This window comes from Penicillium samsonianum, assembly GCF_028829775.1.
Source record: "Penicillium samsonianum strain IBT 33392 chromosome Unknown utg000007l_segment0_segment0, whole genome shotgun sequence".
Taxonomy (NCBI): domain Eukaryota; kingdom Fungi; phylum Ascomycota; class Eurotiomycetes; order Eurotiales; family Aspergillaceae; genus Penicillium; species Penicillium samsonianum.
The window spans coordinates 1,370,694-1,388,825 of NW_026643265.1; the positions used below are offsets into that span (position 1 = coordinate 1,370,694).

At 49.0% G+C, this 18,132-nt stretch overlaps 5 protein-coding genes across 5 annotated transcripts; 3 read left to right on the forward strand and 2 right to left on the reverse strand.

The window, feature by feature from the left end:
* Window positions 1-412: 412 nt before the first annotated feature.
* On the forward strand, window positions 413-2,881 carry N7471_011357 (uncharacterized protein; the record flags this gene model as incomplete). Its single annotated transcript, XM_057284076.1, has 5 exons — window positions 413-432; window positions 482-550; window positions 612-1,082; window positions 1,138-2,748; window positions 2,797-2,881. The coding sequence occupies 5 exons, from the start codon at window positions 413-415 to the stop codon at window positions 2,879-2,881; spliced, it is 2,256 nt and encodes a 751-aa protein (XP_057130342.1).
* A 791-nt stretch (window positions 2,882-3,672) lies between these two features.
* On the reverse strand, window positions 3,673-5,519 carry N7471_011358 (putative allantoate permease of the major facilitator superfamily; the record flags this gene model as incomplete). The annotated part of the gene is made up of 5 exons (XM_057284077.1): window positions 3,673-3,937; window positions 3,993-4,174; window positions 4,236-4,467; window positions 4,524-4,933; window positions 4,983-5,519. 5 exons carry the CDS (start codon window positions 5,517-5,519, stop codon window positions 3,673-3,675), a joined length of 1,626 nt encoding a protein of 541 aa, XP_057130343.1.
* An 899-nt stretch (window positions 5,520-6,418) lies between these two features.
* N7471_011359 (NAD(P)/FAD-dependent oxidoreductase) lies at window positions 6,419-8,202 on the reverse strand (the record flags this gene model as incomplete). The annotated part of the gene is made up of 8 exons (XM_057284078.1): window positions 6,419-6,556; window positions 6,617-6,709; window positions 6,762-6,977; window positions 7,035-7,282; window positions 7,331-7,862; window positions 7,915-8,015; window positions 8,072-8,116; window positions 8,169-8,202. 8 exons carry the CDS (start codon window positions 8,200-8,202, stop codon window positions 6,419-6,421), a joined length of 1,407 nt encoding a protein of 468 aa, XP_057130344.1.
* A 675-nt stretch (window positions 8,203-8,877) lies between these two features.
* On the forward strand, window positions 8,878-13,359 carry N7471_011360 (SKI complex RNA helicase subunit SKI2). Its single transcript, XM_057284079.1, has 5 exons — window positions 8,878-9,317; window positions 9,371-11,885; window positions 11,943-12,231; window positions 12,293-12,480; window positions 12,530-13,359. Exons 1-5 carry the CDS (start codon window positions 9,088-9,090, stop codon window positions 13,208-13,210), a joined length of 3,903 nt encoding a protein of 1,300 aa, XP_057130345.1. The 5' UTR covers window positions 8,878-9,087; the 3' UTR covers window positions 13,211-13,359.
* Window positions 13,360-13,643: 284 nt separating this feature from the next.
* On the forward strand, window positions 13,644-17,881 carry N7471_011361 (putative nonsense-mediated mRNA decay protein (Nmd5)). Its single transcript, XM_057284080.1, has 8 exons — window positions 13,644-13,820; window positions 13,884-13,962; window positions 14,035-14,495; window positions 14,561-15,938; window positions 15,993-16,124; window positions 16,186-16,731; window positions 16,786-17,082; window positions 17,141-17,881. The coding sequence occupies exons 1-8, from the start codon at window positions 13,731-13,733 to the stop codon at window positions 17,308-17,310; spliced, it is 3,153 nt and encodes a 1,050-aa protein (XP_057130346.1). The 5' UTR covers window positions 13,644-13,730; the 3' UTR covers window positions 17,311-17,881.
* Window positions 17,882-18,132: the final 251 nt, after the last annotated feature.

Here is an 18,132-nt window from a genome sequence, read left to right on the forward strand (position 1 = left end):
ATGCACTATAGGACCTCGGAAGTATATAGGATCTTCAAGGATATTCACGGGTAAAAGTAAGCAAAAAAAAATATCAAACCATATAAACAATGTAGTGCATCATCATGAATGACAAAGGCCGGTTCCGGGGTGACAAGTCCAACCGCATTCGTTGGAATTTGCAGTTCCCCGGCTTTTTGTCCCAGTCCTATGTCTTACGTCATCCAATGAAAGCAATCTGGGCAGTTTGACTCTGAACACTGCAGAGCACAGACTATTCAAAAGGAAATTTATCCAAGAAGAACCAAAAAAACAAAAGTGTCCTAAACAAAACTTGTCAAGTTGACCGTACTCCAACGGGGACCCCCGTTTCTCTTAGTCTTCAAAACTTCCCCGCTCGAACAATGTCATCTCTGGCTTAGCTCTATCCACCATGACCTCGGACACTCTGCTGTGAGAGCCTGGTGCATCCCACTATCGGAATAACTCTAACGTGTCTTAGACATCGCCCAACCGAGGCTCTCATCCTTCCGACCAAGCGACGCTTCTTCCCGTTCAAGATCCCCAACTTGTTCGTTGATCAACCCGCTTATCTACCGTGCGCAACCTAACCTAAGAGAGCTCTGCTTTAGTCACACACAGCTTCGCAACTACATTAGTACTGCTGACCCCGATCGCATTTATGTCGTCGTCGAGAGAATCGTGTATTCAATACACATATCGGTACAAAAGCGCGAGAGTGTAGCGGTGATCCCATTTGAACCGCGCTGTCTGGTCGCTGGACACGGTTGGATAGTAGTGGGGGGCCCGGAAAATGGCGAATGTGCTTTCATTCGCATCGGTGATGGCGGAATGCAGGTCCATGGCGATGCGCCCTTCCAGACTGATGTAGATATTGCGCTGCCCCCCGATCTCGACCCACCGTCAGGCATGACTTCGGGCGATTTTAATGGTGAATATGCGTCAACCCGCTATCGAAGCAGCAGATCATCCCCCGAAGTAGAGCTCCACAGGTTTGGTGGGAGCATTGTCAATTCAGTGACCATCCATCGTTTCTATGGTGGCAGCGAGGACTTAGCGGATGAAGATATCGTGGTTCTGAGGTGGGCGCTGGTCGGAAAACTAGCTTGTGCTGATCATGCTAACTCATATGAATAGCAATAATGATCGGACAGTCACCGTGTATTCACTGACTCGCGCGAAAGTCTTGAAGGTCCTTCATCATCCGACTTGTATGAACTATGCGACAATTTCCCCGGATTCTAAACTGCTCACGGCAGTAGGGGATGAGAACCACGCCTACTTTTATGAAATCACTCGTGATTTGGAATCATCTGGGACAACTGAATCTGGAGAGAAGCTCACGGGGTGGGAATGGGAGCTTATCAATCGTCTGGAGATGAACATTGGTCTGCGCGCGGATGATGCGTGCTGCTTCACTGTCGCTTTCTCGCCATCCAGTCGCTTGTGCGCCATCGGATCCCAATCTGGAATTATCACAATCATCGACGTCGAGACCATCTACAAGAACTTTGGCGACTCCGAAGACGACTCCGCTGTTCTTTGTCAATTCCCGGCGTCAAGATCATGCGCCGAGGGCGGTGCCGTTCGTTGTTTGGCATTTTCGCCGGAGCCATGGGACCTTCTTGTATGGCTGGAGGGCCACGGCAGAGCCGGTGTGGCCGACGTTCGCCAACATTTTATGCGCAGGCAAATCCTCCATTTGGATTCTGATGATCCACAATTGGAGGAAGTGTACACGGACTTTTCGACAGAGAACCTTGAACGGCACCCGCTGGGAGATGATCTTCTGGAGACGCCACCACGAGTGAGACTCGACAACGAAGATTTTCCGATGGAACGGAACGGGGAGCAAACGGAGCGTTCGTCTCTGCGAGAGTCTTTGATTCAAGATCTTACCGAGAGAGAAAGGTTGATTATGGAGTTTTTGAACACAGCACGCTGGACATCGCGGCTGGAAGAAGGACTTACTGAACGACCAGAGCGCCCGGCTAGGGCAAACTTTCCACCTCAATTAGTGGATCGGCCGCAAAATCACGGTTCCACAGATGGTACCACTCGCACTCATCGTCCTACTTCGCCGCTGCATCGCTATGATTCTTCTGATGACTCCCGAGATAGCCATCTGGGCCGCACTGTATCCAATCCAAGACGCCAGGGCTCGGTGGTGGTATCTCAAGGGAGTCGACCTTCGGAAGCGCCGTCCTCACACCATGATCGCCAATCGGGCATCACGCTCAGTTATTCCACCTCACATTCAGAGCTTACACCCCTTAGGTCGGAAATTTCGGAAATTATATATCGGGGTGGTGCGGATCCTGAAGCGGCCAACAACGAAACTAGCTTTCCAACTGAAGCGACTGGACCTTCTAATCCAAGTCTAGACATGCAGGGCTTGAACCACCGATCCCAGCGATCAAGCTCCATTCCCCGACGCATCGAACGATCACAAACTGGAGCGGAAAGAAGATATGATACTTCACGCCTCACCACATATGAGATTCGTGCCAATGTCGCTGCTGAGCGGCTTCGGCGTCAGCGCCAGATTGCCAATGAGGTACACAACCGCTCATTTGAAAGGGAACAACGGCATCGCCAACAGCTTCTTGGGTTTGAGCAGACACATTCTCCCCGCTGGATCAGAAACATAATCAACGACCTCCCCGATCGAAATTCAATCAATGGCTGCGGCGCCGAGGAGCCAGGTTCTACTGCTGGAGTCGGCTGGGGCGCTGATGGGCGCACATTGTGAGTGTATAATGCATCAACTTTGCGGAATTAAACTAACTTTTGCAGGTACATCGCCACACTGGAGGGAATCTTTGAATTCCCACTGAACATTCACGATCGAAAAACATTCCCTATTTTCTCTTGCCGTTAAATTCCTGTGCCCGGCGTTACAGGGAACTCTCTATCTATCGTCGCCGGGTCTCATTACTTTTTCATTTTTTTTTTTTTTTCATTATTTACTTTTCTATTTCTTTCGTCATTTTCATTTTTTTGTTTCTGACCATGCAGATTCTACAAAGGTCCGAAATCTCTCTGAACAATGGATCTACTGCTAAACAAGGGTGGTCTACAGTCTTCACTTTGCAAAGGGGGACTCGCTGCCCTTCCTTGTTCGTGGCCGGTCGTATCGTGCTAACAAAGTCTATCCTTTTTCTCATATGGAATCGTTCTCGCTCTACATACCCTTCTGGCGCTTAGGGGCGTACATTATCTTATCTCCATCCCATTTGTCATTTGCAAGCTACATCCACAATTTTTTGTATGACTGATTGAAGTACAAAAAGTTCATTTATATATTTACTTTTTGCCAATACAATCTTGTCCAAATTAAAAAGAAAATTTCAAAAACAAGCAAAGAAAAATAACTATAACTTGCATATATCGTTGTCGTAGCATGCCGCGTTCGATGCCATGCTTGTTCCGCTCAGAAGTAGATGTATAACAGCGTATTTCAGATCGATTTTATTAGCTACATTGTAGATATTAGAAAGTTCTATTGCAAAATGTGCTCATATCTATATCTACCTAGGTAGATTGCGCAACGCGCAATGTTTCCTTTCCTCTATTTTTCCCAGCAGTGAATTGCTTCACATAATACCATTTTCAATATACCCATGCGACAGTTTCCAAGCCCCTGGACTTTAGGGATAACAAGGTAAAAGGTTACAGGGGATACATAAACTTCAAATTTTCCCGATCAGTCTTATCAAGATCACGATCACCAATGTGGACGATCTGGCCGCCAGTATCAATCACTTCATCTTTGTCAGAATCCGTATCGGATTCAGCGAGAAGTCGCTCTCGGCGTCTGTTTTCCCGTTGTAGGTAAAATCGAATGAGAATGCACATCGCAGGTGAGATCAACCAGAATGCAGTCATGAAGGCCCAGGGTAAGACATAACGAGGTTTGTATTTTGATTGCCAGAATCTATATCTCATGTCAGTACTGTGTTCCTTAGAAAGCGTCTTGAGGTTAGACTAACTCGGGGGATATCATGTTTGCAACAGAAGCAGCGACAATACAAGAAGTCATTAGGCAGAGCTTCTTTGTGTGCCCGGTTGTTGTCGTTCCAGCCCAACTGAGACCGAGAAGGTAAGATGGCTTGAATGTAGATATTTGGGTACCAACTACCAGGGCCACTTTGTTTGACCATGGAGATGCCAGCTGTGAAAGAATCAATAAGACAATTAAACAGACTAAAGACGCCAAAGATGCATTCACTTACCTCAATGATGCCGCCAACAAAGCAAGGAATATAGGATATAGCACACGTATACCCTGTACCGAGCCGTGTACTATAAAGCAGGAGCGCGGATCCGATAATCAAAATGAATCCCCAAATTGGCTTTATAATATTGAATAAGGCACTCTCGGCTGGAGTGAAGCCAAACCCGACGACGATAAGCGGGAGCTGTTGGGATGTGTTGTTAGGGAGCTCATTGAAGAACATGTGCAAGCTGAGAAGAACATTATTAGTTAATATGACAGAAAGATAAGCGGGAAAGTGTCTCACATGAATAGCCAACTCTTAAAGTCAGTAAAAGATTCCCGCACCTGCGACCACTTGAATGTCGAATTTGTGACTCCAGCGTGAGTCTCGCGAATGAGTTGGATCGTGTGGACCTTCTCTTCGGTGGAAAGCCATTTAGCATCGAGTGGCGAGTTTGGCAAAAATATCACGAGAGGAATGAAGATGGCGAAGGTCAAAACAGCACAGATTATATGAAGCCATTTCCATGAGTTGATACTCCCAGCCAGGACTCCCGCATTGTCATCAACGATGAGTTTGTAGGCAATCATTGTCAACATCACATTTGCCATGCTTCCGAATGCCCACCATAGGAGCTGCACCCATGGACTCTTCTTCGGAGGGAAAAACGCTTGATGAAGCACGGCGGTTGAGGGAACAATCTGGGACTCGGTCTGCAAAGGTTAGCTCATGAATCAATAAAGCTCGAGAGGATGTACTAACCATTCCAAGTAGAAACCGCACAGCCATCATCTGTTTACCGGTTTTGACTGCAGGGTGGACTCCAAGTAACAAGGCCCAGAGGAACAATGACCCCGTAATAAAGTACTTGTGTCCAACACGTTGCGATATCCAAGCACCTGGCCAAAGAGCGACAAGGTATCCTGCATAGAATAGGACAAATAGATCGTTGTACTCGTTTTTGGACATCTGGACATCTTTGAAGATGCCCATAGTGCTAGCCTGGGACAGGGTCGACTTGTCAAGGTGAATAAGGAAGGAGATCCACCATGTTTGGCTCAGTAGACACCAGAAGTTCTTGCGGACCAGTCTTCCCTCGGCCTCTGCAGTCAAAGGCCGAACCTTGTCCTTGTTTGTGTTGTAGAAATACGTTGTGTCATCGGTGTCGCGTACGTCTACCACATGAGGATCGTGGGGAGGTTCACTGCCAGACGACGTGGCTTGGACATCGGCCTCTCTCTTTTCGCTAGGGGGAACCCTACTCGAATCCGAGACAGTCGCACCTTGCTCGGGCAACATGTTCAGTCTTGATATTCCTTAATAGAATAGAATAGAATGTATCATGGTGATCAAGAGCCTTGTCCCGTCATTTTATACAACGATGGCATTTCTTGCCTTCGAGGTCGGAGAAAGCCGATGTAAGCCTTGGCTTTCCTCAAGGTTCCCAGCAGCTTTTTTTTCTTTTTTTTCGATTTTGTCTCGCCTATTGCGGCTGAGATCAGTTGGCCTTGAAGCATTCGCCATAGCCTTTTTCGCCCCTGCTGTTGCTAATGGTCCGGCCATTAGGACCTTGAGCGCCAGGGAGTAACCTGCCAAGACACAGGTGTTCCGTTGCCCCCTCTTGGCATGCTCTGCCAAGATGACTTGGTTGCACTGGGGGACCTTGGGAGTTCATGGTTGTTTGAGCTTGTCGTGCTTGTTTGGCTAGATTGGGTCCATGCGGTATCTACGATCAAGGACACGGTTTCCAGGATCGACGATCCCAATCTCCGTATGAGTTCTCGTATTGGGGTCCCGAACAATAACGAATGGGGCTCCTGTTGTGGAAATCCTTGCACTTACCGGGGGCTTTAGTGTTGAGAGGGCATTGGATACAATAGGGCATCCTGAAGTTATTAAAAGCTGTTCCCGCGCCTTGCGAAATTGTATGCTGCACTTCGTTACTGATTGCAAGCTATGAGACTCTCCCTTCTGGAACTGTGCAAACTAGGATCTAGAAAAATGAGAAAAGAAAACTATATCTGTTCCGAAGGTGATAGCATAACTAGTAACTCTAGTCTCTCCCTGGTCCTGAACACAATATATGTATTGCAAATTCTTCGAGCATCAGGTAGCGATGTTAGATCTCCTCCTGGGAAGTACTCTATTGATATCAAAAAAATCGATTAATTGGGTGTCTGTGAACAAACGGAGAAGATTTAGCGATGCGAAATATCGCGTGGTCCACCGGGGCCCTCCTCGAGGCCATTCCTTCGGGCTACATCCGGGCGCCAACGCCAGAACTCGCGCATGAAAGATGAGCTTTGATCGCCGTTCTCGTAAATATCTGCCGCATGCTGTTTTTGAAAATGTCAATAACTGTCTCGTCATACGGAGTATGAATTCATGGATCCCACCTCTCCTAGAATTGGCAAGAACTTTGCACCGTGACCGCTACCTCCAGTGCAAACAAAAACAGATCTTTCAGCATAGTCCGGTACATGATCAATCTATTGTTCTGGTGAGTTCATATGTTTTGTGGAATTTTCTGTCCTTGCTCACCACAAATGAATTGTCCAACGAGTCAGTGTACCAGCAAAGCTTTGTAGAGAAGAACGGAGTGCCGTCAAATTCAGGTAGGAAGATAGAGACAAACTGCTTGATAGAATAGATTGCCGGCTCCGGTATTACGGAGCATTCCTCTAGCGGGAGAGGGATAGACCATTGGCCATCCTGGGTGAATGGGGTGTCTTGCGGCGCTGGCTTGAAGTTGGTCCACTAAAAACATACCGGTTAGAATCAATGGGCAACACAAATACTGTAGGCCTTAAATACCTTGATCCCACGGTACCCAATCTTTACTAGACCTTCAGGGGTTCTTGGTAGAGCGTAAATACTTCCAGTATCCTTACCAGAAGCGTCTCGAGGCACACTTTTCCAAGTCATAACGGGAAACCGTTCGGGAGAGTACTTGTTCCACAATTCGGTATCGCTTTTCTCGATCTTGAAAGTAGCCAGGCTACCAGCGGATGATTCGAGATGGTAGCTCAAGTTAGGAAGGATCTGCGTTGAGAACGATCCAGCTTCCTCAAAATTAGCCAACGAATAAGAGAGATGGAGTTAGGACTAACCAGCGACAATAACAGAATCAGCATGATAAATAACACCACTTTCTGTCTTCAACCCCGTAATCTTTTCTTTGCCTGGTTCAAGGCTACTAGCGGTCTTGGTCAATGAAGTTACAGCGCCCTGTGGCCCAAAATGGAACTTGACACCCTTATCAGCAGCCACTTTTTGGTAATGAGCACAGGCATTGCTGCATCGTATGAATCCAGCAGTAGAGTCCAAGACTGCTTCATAGCTATTCCCAGAAGAATTCGGAATCTCGAAGTTAAGGATCTTGTCCTTCCATCCCAACTTGTCCGCTCGATCGCAGTCTGCGGGGTCACTTTTCACAAACTGGGTGTCTCGTAGGCCATCGCGCTGCATATTCACCAGAGTCTCCTTTTCTAGAGTGGCCAAATGATCTGATGGCTGTACACGGAGCATTCCACTATTGACGAAGAGCCTGGAACCGTGCTTTTCATCTTCTGAAACCCACGCCTTGCGGCTCTCAAAGGCGAGGCGCTGGTAATGAAGTTCGTTGCCATAAGATGCGCGAAACTATGATAATTTATCAGCAATAATGTTTGCACTGTCCCTGGTTCCTTCTCACAATCTTGTTATGGTCAACAGACGCCGCCTGGACATCGTCTGCTGCGGGGGCATATCCATTCGCATCGTATTGGCTTCGGTCGAACACGGTCACTTCGTAGTCTGCAATCCGAGTCAGATATTATAATGAGATATCTTGGTAGAAACACTTCTATTACCTCTGTCCTTCAGGGCAATGGCTATTGAGAGACCAAAAATGCCAGCTGCGAACCTCGTCAGTTGCGTACAGACAACGCTGACTGCCTGCTCTCCTACCTCCAATCACTGCGACTGACTTGCGCTCCGACATTTTTCTGGTTTAAATTCTCTGCCCAAAAAGACTTGAAAAATACTGAGGGGATATCAATCGGATCAACAAGGCCCACAAGGTCCCTACTGTCCATCTCCACCTGGAATCGCGAGTTTAGCCCGGGAAAATTACAGCATATATTACCACTAGGCCACACTAAAAACTAGCCTAGAGGGGACTATGACTGTTCCGTTTCTTGTTTGACACCCTCCAATCACACTAGATTCGGGTATCAGATCTCATCTTTTTACGACCGTCCTCGGTACAGCTTACACTTTTCACTGTATCCATGGATATCGTACATATTAGAGTCTGGTCCGTGCTATTGTTTATTATCTATCCTTTTGGGAGGTTAACACCGAGAAGATTTCATTTTATTAAAAAAACCATCCAGAAAGTACACCCAACGAGAAAATCCAAGTGGTCTTATATATAACGTCCCCTATATCATCTTGGGCTAGATAAATCAGATTATTAAATTCTTGGGTCACATACTACTCTTTCATACTATGTAACTCAAAATCACATATGTAGCCCTAAATGCGTCCTGTTTGTAGGTAGGTACCGCCCCACACCTGGGCATCGACGTCATGGATACTGCCGCTACATACCGCCTCGAGTGTCTTTCAGCGAAATTGACCAAAGTAATGTGTTGCTAAATCTTGCCCGGAATCACTTCGAAACAATTCGTCAGGCTCACCCGCAGAATCAATTCTATCTGTTCAATTTGTTCTTTCTACGTCAAAGAACAATTTGAGCCCTGGTTTGCGCCAGAACTTAATCCATACACTCGGTGTGGGGTTCGGCTACTGCCGAGTCAAACATCGACATTATTTACTCACCGGTTGACTACCTGACACATTCCTTGACACATTCCTTGACACCATGGCCGACTCCCTCGATTCCACAATGAAGAAGTTAGATCTAGAAGGCAGACACTTCGACCCCGCGAGCTTCGATGCTCGTCTTGCAGACGAAGAGAATGGCAAGATCGAGAACTTCCAAGCTCGGAAGCAAGCTCCTCAGAGTGCCCAAGAGTTGCTAACTGAGCTTGAAAATGAGTTTCTGACCCCATCAGACCAATTCAGCAGTACATGGTTGAATTCTCTCCAAAGGTAAGTATCTTGTTTTCTCCCATTTGCGGGGCAGCTCTTAACGGCTTTGGCAGACGATGGGACGTTCCGACAGATTACGCAGACCTTTTTGAGCTCGCCCCAACACAAACACGGACGGTGACTCGGTTCACACGAGAGGGACTTGAAGGACGCGTTACTGGATATCAAGAAGTCACGGTTCCTGCTGCAAGCGCAACAGCCAAGAATTCCACCTCGCTTCTCCGCCGACCTGCTGGCCGCGCCGAATTTGTCAGAGGTGCTGCAGGTTTCTTCCCGTTCGCTCCCGGTGGCTTGGATGCTATCGAGGCCTTGGCAGCAATGGAGGCCGATGCTCACGTCACAGAACAATCGAGCAACGGGAAACAATCTGGGCTGGATCGCATCATCAACTTTGGCACTGAGGGAGGTCTTCTGACAACACCCCCTGGCTTCGATAGCGGTATCGATTTCGATGAAGCCAAATCCAAAGATGCCACCGAAGGTGCCCAAGAAGTCGAAACCGCCCTTCTTCAAGAGGAAAGCGACCTGAAAGTGGATCAACCCGAGGAAACTGCGGATGTGGATACAGGAGCAACGGCCGAGCTTGATGATGTCAGTGACGAAGAAGATGAAGAGGACATTGACGCTTTGCTACCGGTTGAATTCCCGGCATTGGAGCCGCGTAGCCAGTTGCTTGCAGGCGTTCACAAGCAAAAAGGCAGGGAATGGGCCCACGTCGTCGACATCAACAAGGATATTCCGAACTTCAATGAGTTGGTTCCAGATATGGCCAGAGAGTGGCCATTCGAGCTCGACACTTTCCAGAAGGAGGCTGTTTACCACCTTGAGAATGGCGATTCGGTGTTTGTTGCGGCTCATACCTCGGCAGGCAAGACAGTTGTGGCTGAATATGCAATCGCCTTGGCTGCTAAACACATGACCAAAGCGATCTATACGTCTCCCATCAAAGCGCTGAGCAACCAGAAATATCGTGATTTCAGAACCGAATTCGACGATGTCGGTATTTTGACTGGTGATGTTCAAATCAACCCGGAAGCCAGCTGTCTCATCATGACCACTGAGATCTTGCGAAGTATGCTGTACCGAGGCGCTGATCTCATTCGCGACGTTGAATTCGTCATTTTTGACGAGGTGCATTATGTGAACGACCTCGAACGAGGAGTGGTATGGGAAGAAGTCATCATTATGCTTCCAGAGCATGTCACATTGATTCTTCTCTCTGCCACTGTGCCCAATACCCGAGAGTTTGCATCCTGGGTGGGCCGTACTAAGAAGAAGGACATTTATGTCATTTCAACTCATAAGCGACCTGTCCCGCTGGAGCACTATCTCTGGGCCGGGAAGAGCAAGCACAAGATCGTAGACTCAAACAAAAGATTCCTTGAGAGTGGCTGGAAGGAAGCGGATGATATTCTGTCCGGCAAAGATAAGGCCAAAGCCAAGAAAGAGGCTGAAGCTCAGGCGCAGGCCGCGCAAGCTAAAGCACCAGCCCCTCAGGGCCGGGGACGCGGTCAGCCAGTGAATACCAGAGGTGGTCGCGGTGGCCCACAGCGTGGAGGCCCGCAACGAGGCCGGGGACAGAGCGGCGGACAGTACTCCAACCGAGGAACGGGCAACATCGCTCGCACAGGCCGTGGTGGTGGTCGTACAAGTGCAGCCCAAGACAAAAACACCTGGGTGCATCTTATTTCGCATCTTCGCAAAGAAGACTTGCTGCCGGGATGTGTCTTCGTCTTCTCTAAGAAGCGATGCGAGGAGAACGCGGATTCACTGTCAAATCAGGACTTCAGTAATGCCAACGAGAAGAGTTTGACACACATGTTCATTGAGAAGTCACTCACCAGATTGAAGCCTGAGGACCGCACGCTACCGCAAATCCTTCGCCTTCGTGAACTACTAAGCAGAGGCATTGCTGTACACCATGGCGGTCTCCTCCCCATCATGAAGGAAGTTGTTGAGATTCTCTTCGCTAGGTCGCTCGTCAAGGTTCTGTTCGCCACAGAAACCTTCGCGATGGGTCTGAATCTTCCCACCCGAACTGTGGTATTCTCCGGGTTCCGTAAGCACGACGGGAAAAGCTTCCGTGATCTGCTGCCCGGCGAATATACGCAAATGGCGGGACGTGCTGGTCGTAGAGGCCTTGACACGGTGGGGTATGTTATCGTGACAAACAGCGGAAAGGACGAGGCCCCATCTGCTGCGTCGCTGAAACAGATGATTCTTGGAGACCCGACAAAGCTCAGGTCTCAATTCCGTCTCACATACAACATGATACTGAATCTATTGCGTGTGGAAGCCCTGAAGATTGAGGAAATGATTAAGCGGAGTTTCAGTGAAAACGCGACACAAGCTCTCTTACCGGAACACGAAAAGCAAGTCCAGGTATCTGAGGCCAGTCTTGCGAAAATCAAACGGGCACCATGTGAGATCTGTGACCTGGATCTGTTGGCCTGCCATAACGCCGCTATGGAGTACCGAAAGCTTACAGCTGAGTTCCACGCCGAATTGCTATCGTCGCCTGTCGGCAAACGTCTTTTCACAACGAAGAGGTTGGTTGTGTACCGCAAAGTGAGTTCACATGCTGTAATAGTACGTGTTTGGTAAAAACGCTGACATGAAAGATAGGACGGGCTGCGTACTGCTGGTGTTATTACGCGCGACGGTGTCTCCCCCGGAGTCGTCGGGGCCGTACCCTGTATTCAAGTGCTTGAGATCGGAACCTTGAGTAGCAAGCGGCACCCCACTGACATTCTTCCATTCTTGCCTCTGTTCCGGCCCTACTTCCAATCACTCCCCAATCGTGTCGATGACATGAGCCTTCGAGTATGCAAGATCCCGTTATCCGATCTCGAGTGCGTTACAAACACGCAGGTTAAGATCACAAAACCAATGTGGTATCTCAACATTAAGAAAGGTAAGAGCATATTTGCTTCTTTTTGCATATATAGTTACTCAAAAGTCTAATTCGGAAGCAGAGTCCATCAAGTGGGCAGAAAGGGAACTGTGCCAGTTCACCAACTCTTGGATCGATACGGCCTGGGACGAAATCGACTGGCAACGTATCAAAGAGATGGAAATCCGCGATATCCTCGACAAACGACAAGCTCAGGCAGAGATTGCCCAGTCATGCAGCTGTCTACAATGCCCTGATTTTGTGAACCACGTGAGTGTTTTATTTCTACTCGTCTGAACCCTGTACTAATGTCGGATAGTTCGAGATGCAACACGATGAGTGGCAAGTTAAAGAGAACATCTCGGAGCTGAAGCAACTGATGTCTGACCAAAACCTTCAACTACTTCCGGATTATGAGCAGCGCATTCACGTGCTGAGGGAGCTCGGATTTGTTGACGAACAATCTCGTGTACAATTGAAGGGCAAGGTGGCATGCGAGATTCACTCCGCCGACGAGCTGGTACTGACCGAATTGGTTCTGGAGAACGTTCTTGCTGAATACGAACCAGAGGAGATTGTTGCACTGCTCTCTGCGTTTGTGTTCCAGGAGAAGACAGACAGCACCCCCACCCTCACTCCCCGTCTGGAGAAGGGTATGAAGGAGATCGTTCGTATCGCCGAGAGGGTGAATGATTTCCAGATCCTGCACCAGGTCATTCAGTCCAGTGAAGATTCCAACGACTTCGCCAGCAAGCCACGCTTTGGTCTCGCCGAAGTTGTTTATGAGTGGGCCAAGGGAATGTCTTTCAATCGCATCACAGACCTCACGGACGTGATGGAGGGTACTATTGTTCGGGTGATCACCCGACTGGACGAGACTTGTCGCGAAGTGAAGAATGCGGCCAAATTGGTCGGCGACCCAACACTTTACACTAAGATGCAGAAAGCTCAGGAGTTGATCAAGCGCGATGTCATCTTCGCGGCCTCTCTCTACATGTGAAGATACCCAATCCTTAGGGGGTACATGGTTTAATTCCTGCGCCCCTATTGGGTAGTCATGAACCTCTTCCACTGATGGAGGATTCACCACAATGTATGTAATCAAGACGAAGAAATGAACATGAACCCATCAAATTCCAATGAAATGAATATTCAAACCTCTATAATATTTTGTAGAAAGCAATAAATTAACCCCAACTGTTACCGAAGTCCATAGTAGCCATGTCCAGGTACATAGTTCATAGTTCTTGGAAAATCCGTGTGTGCGGCCTCTGATTAGCTGCGGGGCGACCGCCTCCCGAGAGTCGGGAAAATCGAAAAAAATCCCCCTCCTCTTGAAGAACAACTTCTCTCCCCTTCTCTTCAAGATCCATACGATCTCTTTAGGACATTCACGTCCTTTCAATCCTTGACTCTTTCCCCTCGACCGTCTTCCATCAGCGCCGGTCCGCGTCTCCCCCCGGGGTTCTCAATTTATTTGGAGATTTTTTGACTTTCAGGTGTTGGGGGATTGTTGCGCGATGGATGTTACAGCCCTCCGAGATCGCATTCAGTCTACTCTAGACGCGAATGCGGATATTCGCCGGCAAGCGGAGCTTGATTTGAAATATGTACGTGCTGTATCGACTGGCGGGGCACCGAACGTCAGGCTCACACGTGGTTGATATATCTAGGCCGAGACGCAACCCGGATTTATCAATGGACTCTTGGATATCTTGCAGGGCGAGCAGAACAATGCAGTCCAGCTCTCTGGTAGGTTTCTGGGTGTCCATATTGGTTCGCGGAGGAATTTCTGTCCCTTACTGACCCCGCTCTTTCTTATAGCTGGTGTTTACCTGAAGAACCGTATTACCCGTGGATGGGCCCCCGTCGAAGATAGCCCACAGCGTACGCCAATTCCTGAAGCCGAGAAGCCCAGTTTCAGGGAGAGACTTATCCCTGCCCTGGCCTCGACGCCTCCCAATGTCCGCAATCAACTGGTTCCCCTTCTCCAGAAGATTCTCCAAAACGACTTCCCCGAGCAGTGGCCCGGATTCTTGGATCTCACTCTGCAGCTCCTCGGCACCAATGACGCCAGTACGGTCTATGCGGGTCTGCAGTGTCTTTTGGCAGTCTGCCGGGTCTACAGGTTTAAGGCCGGCGAGAAGAGAGAGGAGTTCGATAAAATCGTGGAGCATTCATTCCCCCAGCTGCTCAGCATCGGATCCAAGCTTGTTGATGAGGAAAGTCTGGAGGCTGCGGAGATGCTCCGTATTGTGGTGAAGGCTTTCAAGCACGCAATTTACGTTGGTTACCCTGATTCTAGTCTGCGCGTGGCTATGCCATTTATACTGACTTGTTGCGGATTTAGTTCGAGCTTTCTCCATGCCTACAAACCCACCAGGCAACTGTGGACTGGTGCACACTATTCCTACGCATTGTCTCGAAGACACCCCCTGCGAGCTCAATGGCAGATTCGAAGGAGGAGAGAGAGATGAACCACTGGTGGAAGTGCAAGAAGTGGTCATACGCCAACCTGAATCGCCTGTTTATCAGATATGGCAACCCCACCACGATCACGAAATCCTCTACCCCCGACTACACACCGTATGCGAAGACCTTCATCAGTACTTTCGCCCCCGAAATTCTCAAGGGATACCTGACGGAGATTGACAAATGGGTGTCCAAGACTCAATGGCTCAGCAACTCCGCACTTTCATATACTTTGGTCTTTATGGAGGAGTGTGTCAAGCCAAAGGCCATGTGGGACCACTTGAAGCCACACATGGACAACCTGATCGCCCACTTCGTTTTCCCTATCTTGTGCCAGTCCGACGAGGACATTGAGCTTTTCGAAGATGACCCATCTGAGTATCTCCACCGCAAGTTGAACTTCTATGAGGAAGTGTCCGCTCCTGATGTTGCCGCCACAAACTTCCTGGTTTCCCTCACCAAGAACCGCAAGAAGCAGACCTTCTCGATTCTCACATTCGTGAACAGTGTTGTTAGCAAGTATGAGTCTGAGCCGGAGGAGCAGAAGCAGCCCAGGGAGAAGGAAGGCGCTTTGAGAATGATTGGCTCGCTTGCTTCCGTCATCCTGGGCAAGAAGAGCCCGATTGCTGACCAGGTCGAATACTTCTTCGTCCGTCATGTTTTCCCCGAATTCCGCAGTCCCCACGGCTTCCTCCGTGCTCGTGCTTGCGACACCCTGGAGAAGTTCGAGCAGCTCGACTTCAAGGACCCGAACAACCTCATGGTTATCTACCGAAACATCCTCGAGTCCATGACCGATTCCGAACTTCCCGTGCGAGTTGAGGCCGCCCTTGCTTTGCAGCCCCTTATCCGCCACGATGTCATCCGTACATCGATGCAGCAGAACATCCCCCAGATTATGCAGCAGCTTCTCAAGTTGGCCAATGAGGTCGATGTGGATGCTCTGGCCAACGTCATGGAAGACTTTGTTGAGGTCTTCTCTGCCGAGCTTACTCCCTTCGCTGTGGCGCTAAGCGAGCAGCTCCGCGATACTTACATGCGTATTGTTGGTGAGCTCCTGGAGCGCAACGCCTCCAAGGGTGGTGACGAAGATGGCTACGGCGATTTCTTGGACGACAAGAGCATCACCGCTCTGGGCGTGTTGCAGACCATCGGCACCCTCATTCTCACCCTCGAGAGCACCCCTGACGTGCTTTTGCACCTTGAGACCATCCTGATGCCCGTCATCAGCATCACCTTGGAGAACAAGCTCTATGGTAAGTTTTTTTTAATCTATTAAGCATATGTCCGGCTCTAACTGGTTATTTTAGATCTCTACAACGAAATTTTCGAGATCATTGACAGCTGCACATTCGCATCCAAGACCATTTCCCCGTCCATGTGGCAAGCTTTCGAGCTGATTCACAAGACGTTCAAGGCTGGCGCTGAGCTGTATCTCGAAGGTAAGTGGTTCACATCAATTCACGCGGTTTGGAATTTCTATTAACTTTTTTTTGCGTGCAGACATGCTCCCCGCCCTTGACAACTATGTTGCTTATGGCTCTGATATGCTGGTTCAGAACCCAGCTTACTTGGACGCTATGGTCGGTATGGTGCAGGACATCTTTTCTGACGACAAGGTTGGTGGAGTTGACCGCATCTGCGGGTGCAAGCTTGCTGAGACCCTGATGCTCAACCTTCGGGGTCACATTGACCAGTATATCCCCATGTTCATTGAGATGGCTATGCGGGTTATCGACGCCGGCGAGGCACGCACCAAGTCGTACCGCATCCACTTGATGGAGATGGTCATCAACGCCATCTACTACAACTCAGCTCTCAGTCTTCAGGTTATGGAGGCCAAGGGCTGGACCAACAAGTTCTTCAGCACTTGGTTCGCTAACATCGACAACTTCAGACGTGTGCACGACAAGAAGCTGTCTATTGCCGCAATCAGCTCACTGCTTACTCTGAAGGCTACCGATGTTCCGGTCAGTGTCCAGCAGGGATGGCCCAGACTACTGCAGGGTGTGACAAGACTCTTCCAGACCCTGCCTGCTGCTCTCAAGCGTACGTTTCCCCAAATCTCCTGTCGTGTTCCCCCGAGGCTAAAAATTTATTCAGAACGTGAGGATGCTACCAAGGAGTCCGACTTCACCCTCGATGACGAGGACGACGAGGACGACGAGGACAATGACTGGGATGGAGATGTTGAGTGGGACGAAAACGAGGTTGAAGCAGCTCTTGAGGAAGACGACGTCCCCGACGAGAGTGCCGCTTACCTCGACTTCCTCAACCAGGAGGCTCAAAAGTTCGGCGCCTACGCCGATGATGACGATGATGATATGGACGAGGAAAGCCTTCTGGAGACCCCTCTGGACAAGGTGGAGCCATATGGCATGTTCAAGCATGTCCTGCTGAGTAAGTGACCTCTACAAGAGTATCCCATGCACACATCACCCGCTAACCTCAATTCCAGGCCTTCAGCAAGAACAGCCCCAGCTCTACGAGAGTCTGACCAAGGTTCTCGGCCCCGAAGAGCAGCAGGTCATTCAAGGCGTCTTCCACGAAGCCGACGCCAAGGCCATGGTCGCCGCTGCCAACGCAGAAGCCGCCGCCGCAGCGGGCATGCAGGCCAACGGCAACTAAGAGACTATAACCGAGATGGATTGAGAAACCAAACAAAAAGCTTCGAATTTCCAATGCCTCGGACGTCTAGTCTCTATTTCTTTCCCCTTTTCCACATTTTCCTCACGAGACCATATGCCCATTTCATGTCTTTCCCGCTTATTTAGATCATGTCCCATCTGCTCTGTACCTCCGTGTTTCTTTCGTCATGTCTTTTTCATGCCATGCTCTCGCTGATGTACTCTTAAAAGTCCTACCCGTGGACATTCTGATCGAGGGTATTCCCCCTCTTCCCCCTTCTAATCCTCTTCGATGCACAGATTCCCCTGAAGACACCCTTGTTTCCTCATGATATAGTACATCAGCCATCTACGAATGTTGGATTCCAGTTCTGGAATATGTAGTACCGTAGATACCAGCCACATAGGTGGACTCGGAATTGAATCCGCATTGTTTCAAGAACATTTCAAGATTACTCATGTAGGTATCTACAAGGACACCCAGCAAGCCACTCAAAACTGACCTCCCAGAAAAGGAGCAAAAGGCCTGTCATTCTAAGGACAGCGTAGCTTGGTAGGTATCTCTCTTGCTGTATCCTTATGCCTAGGAGTGTGCCATAAGCAATTTCACGTTTGCTAGATCCTCTGAATAGCTCTCCTTTCTCTTTCCCCCCTTTTTTCCTTTCCCCTCGCTTCCACCTCGCTGTCATCTCACTGTTTCTTTCCTCACTCATTTTGTCTTTAATTCCATCGTTATCTCGTTCTCGCCACCTATTACGCAAGACTATAAATACCCTTCCGATCAGATCACATTCTCCATCTTCTCTCTAGCGGATTGTGACCG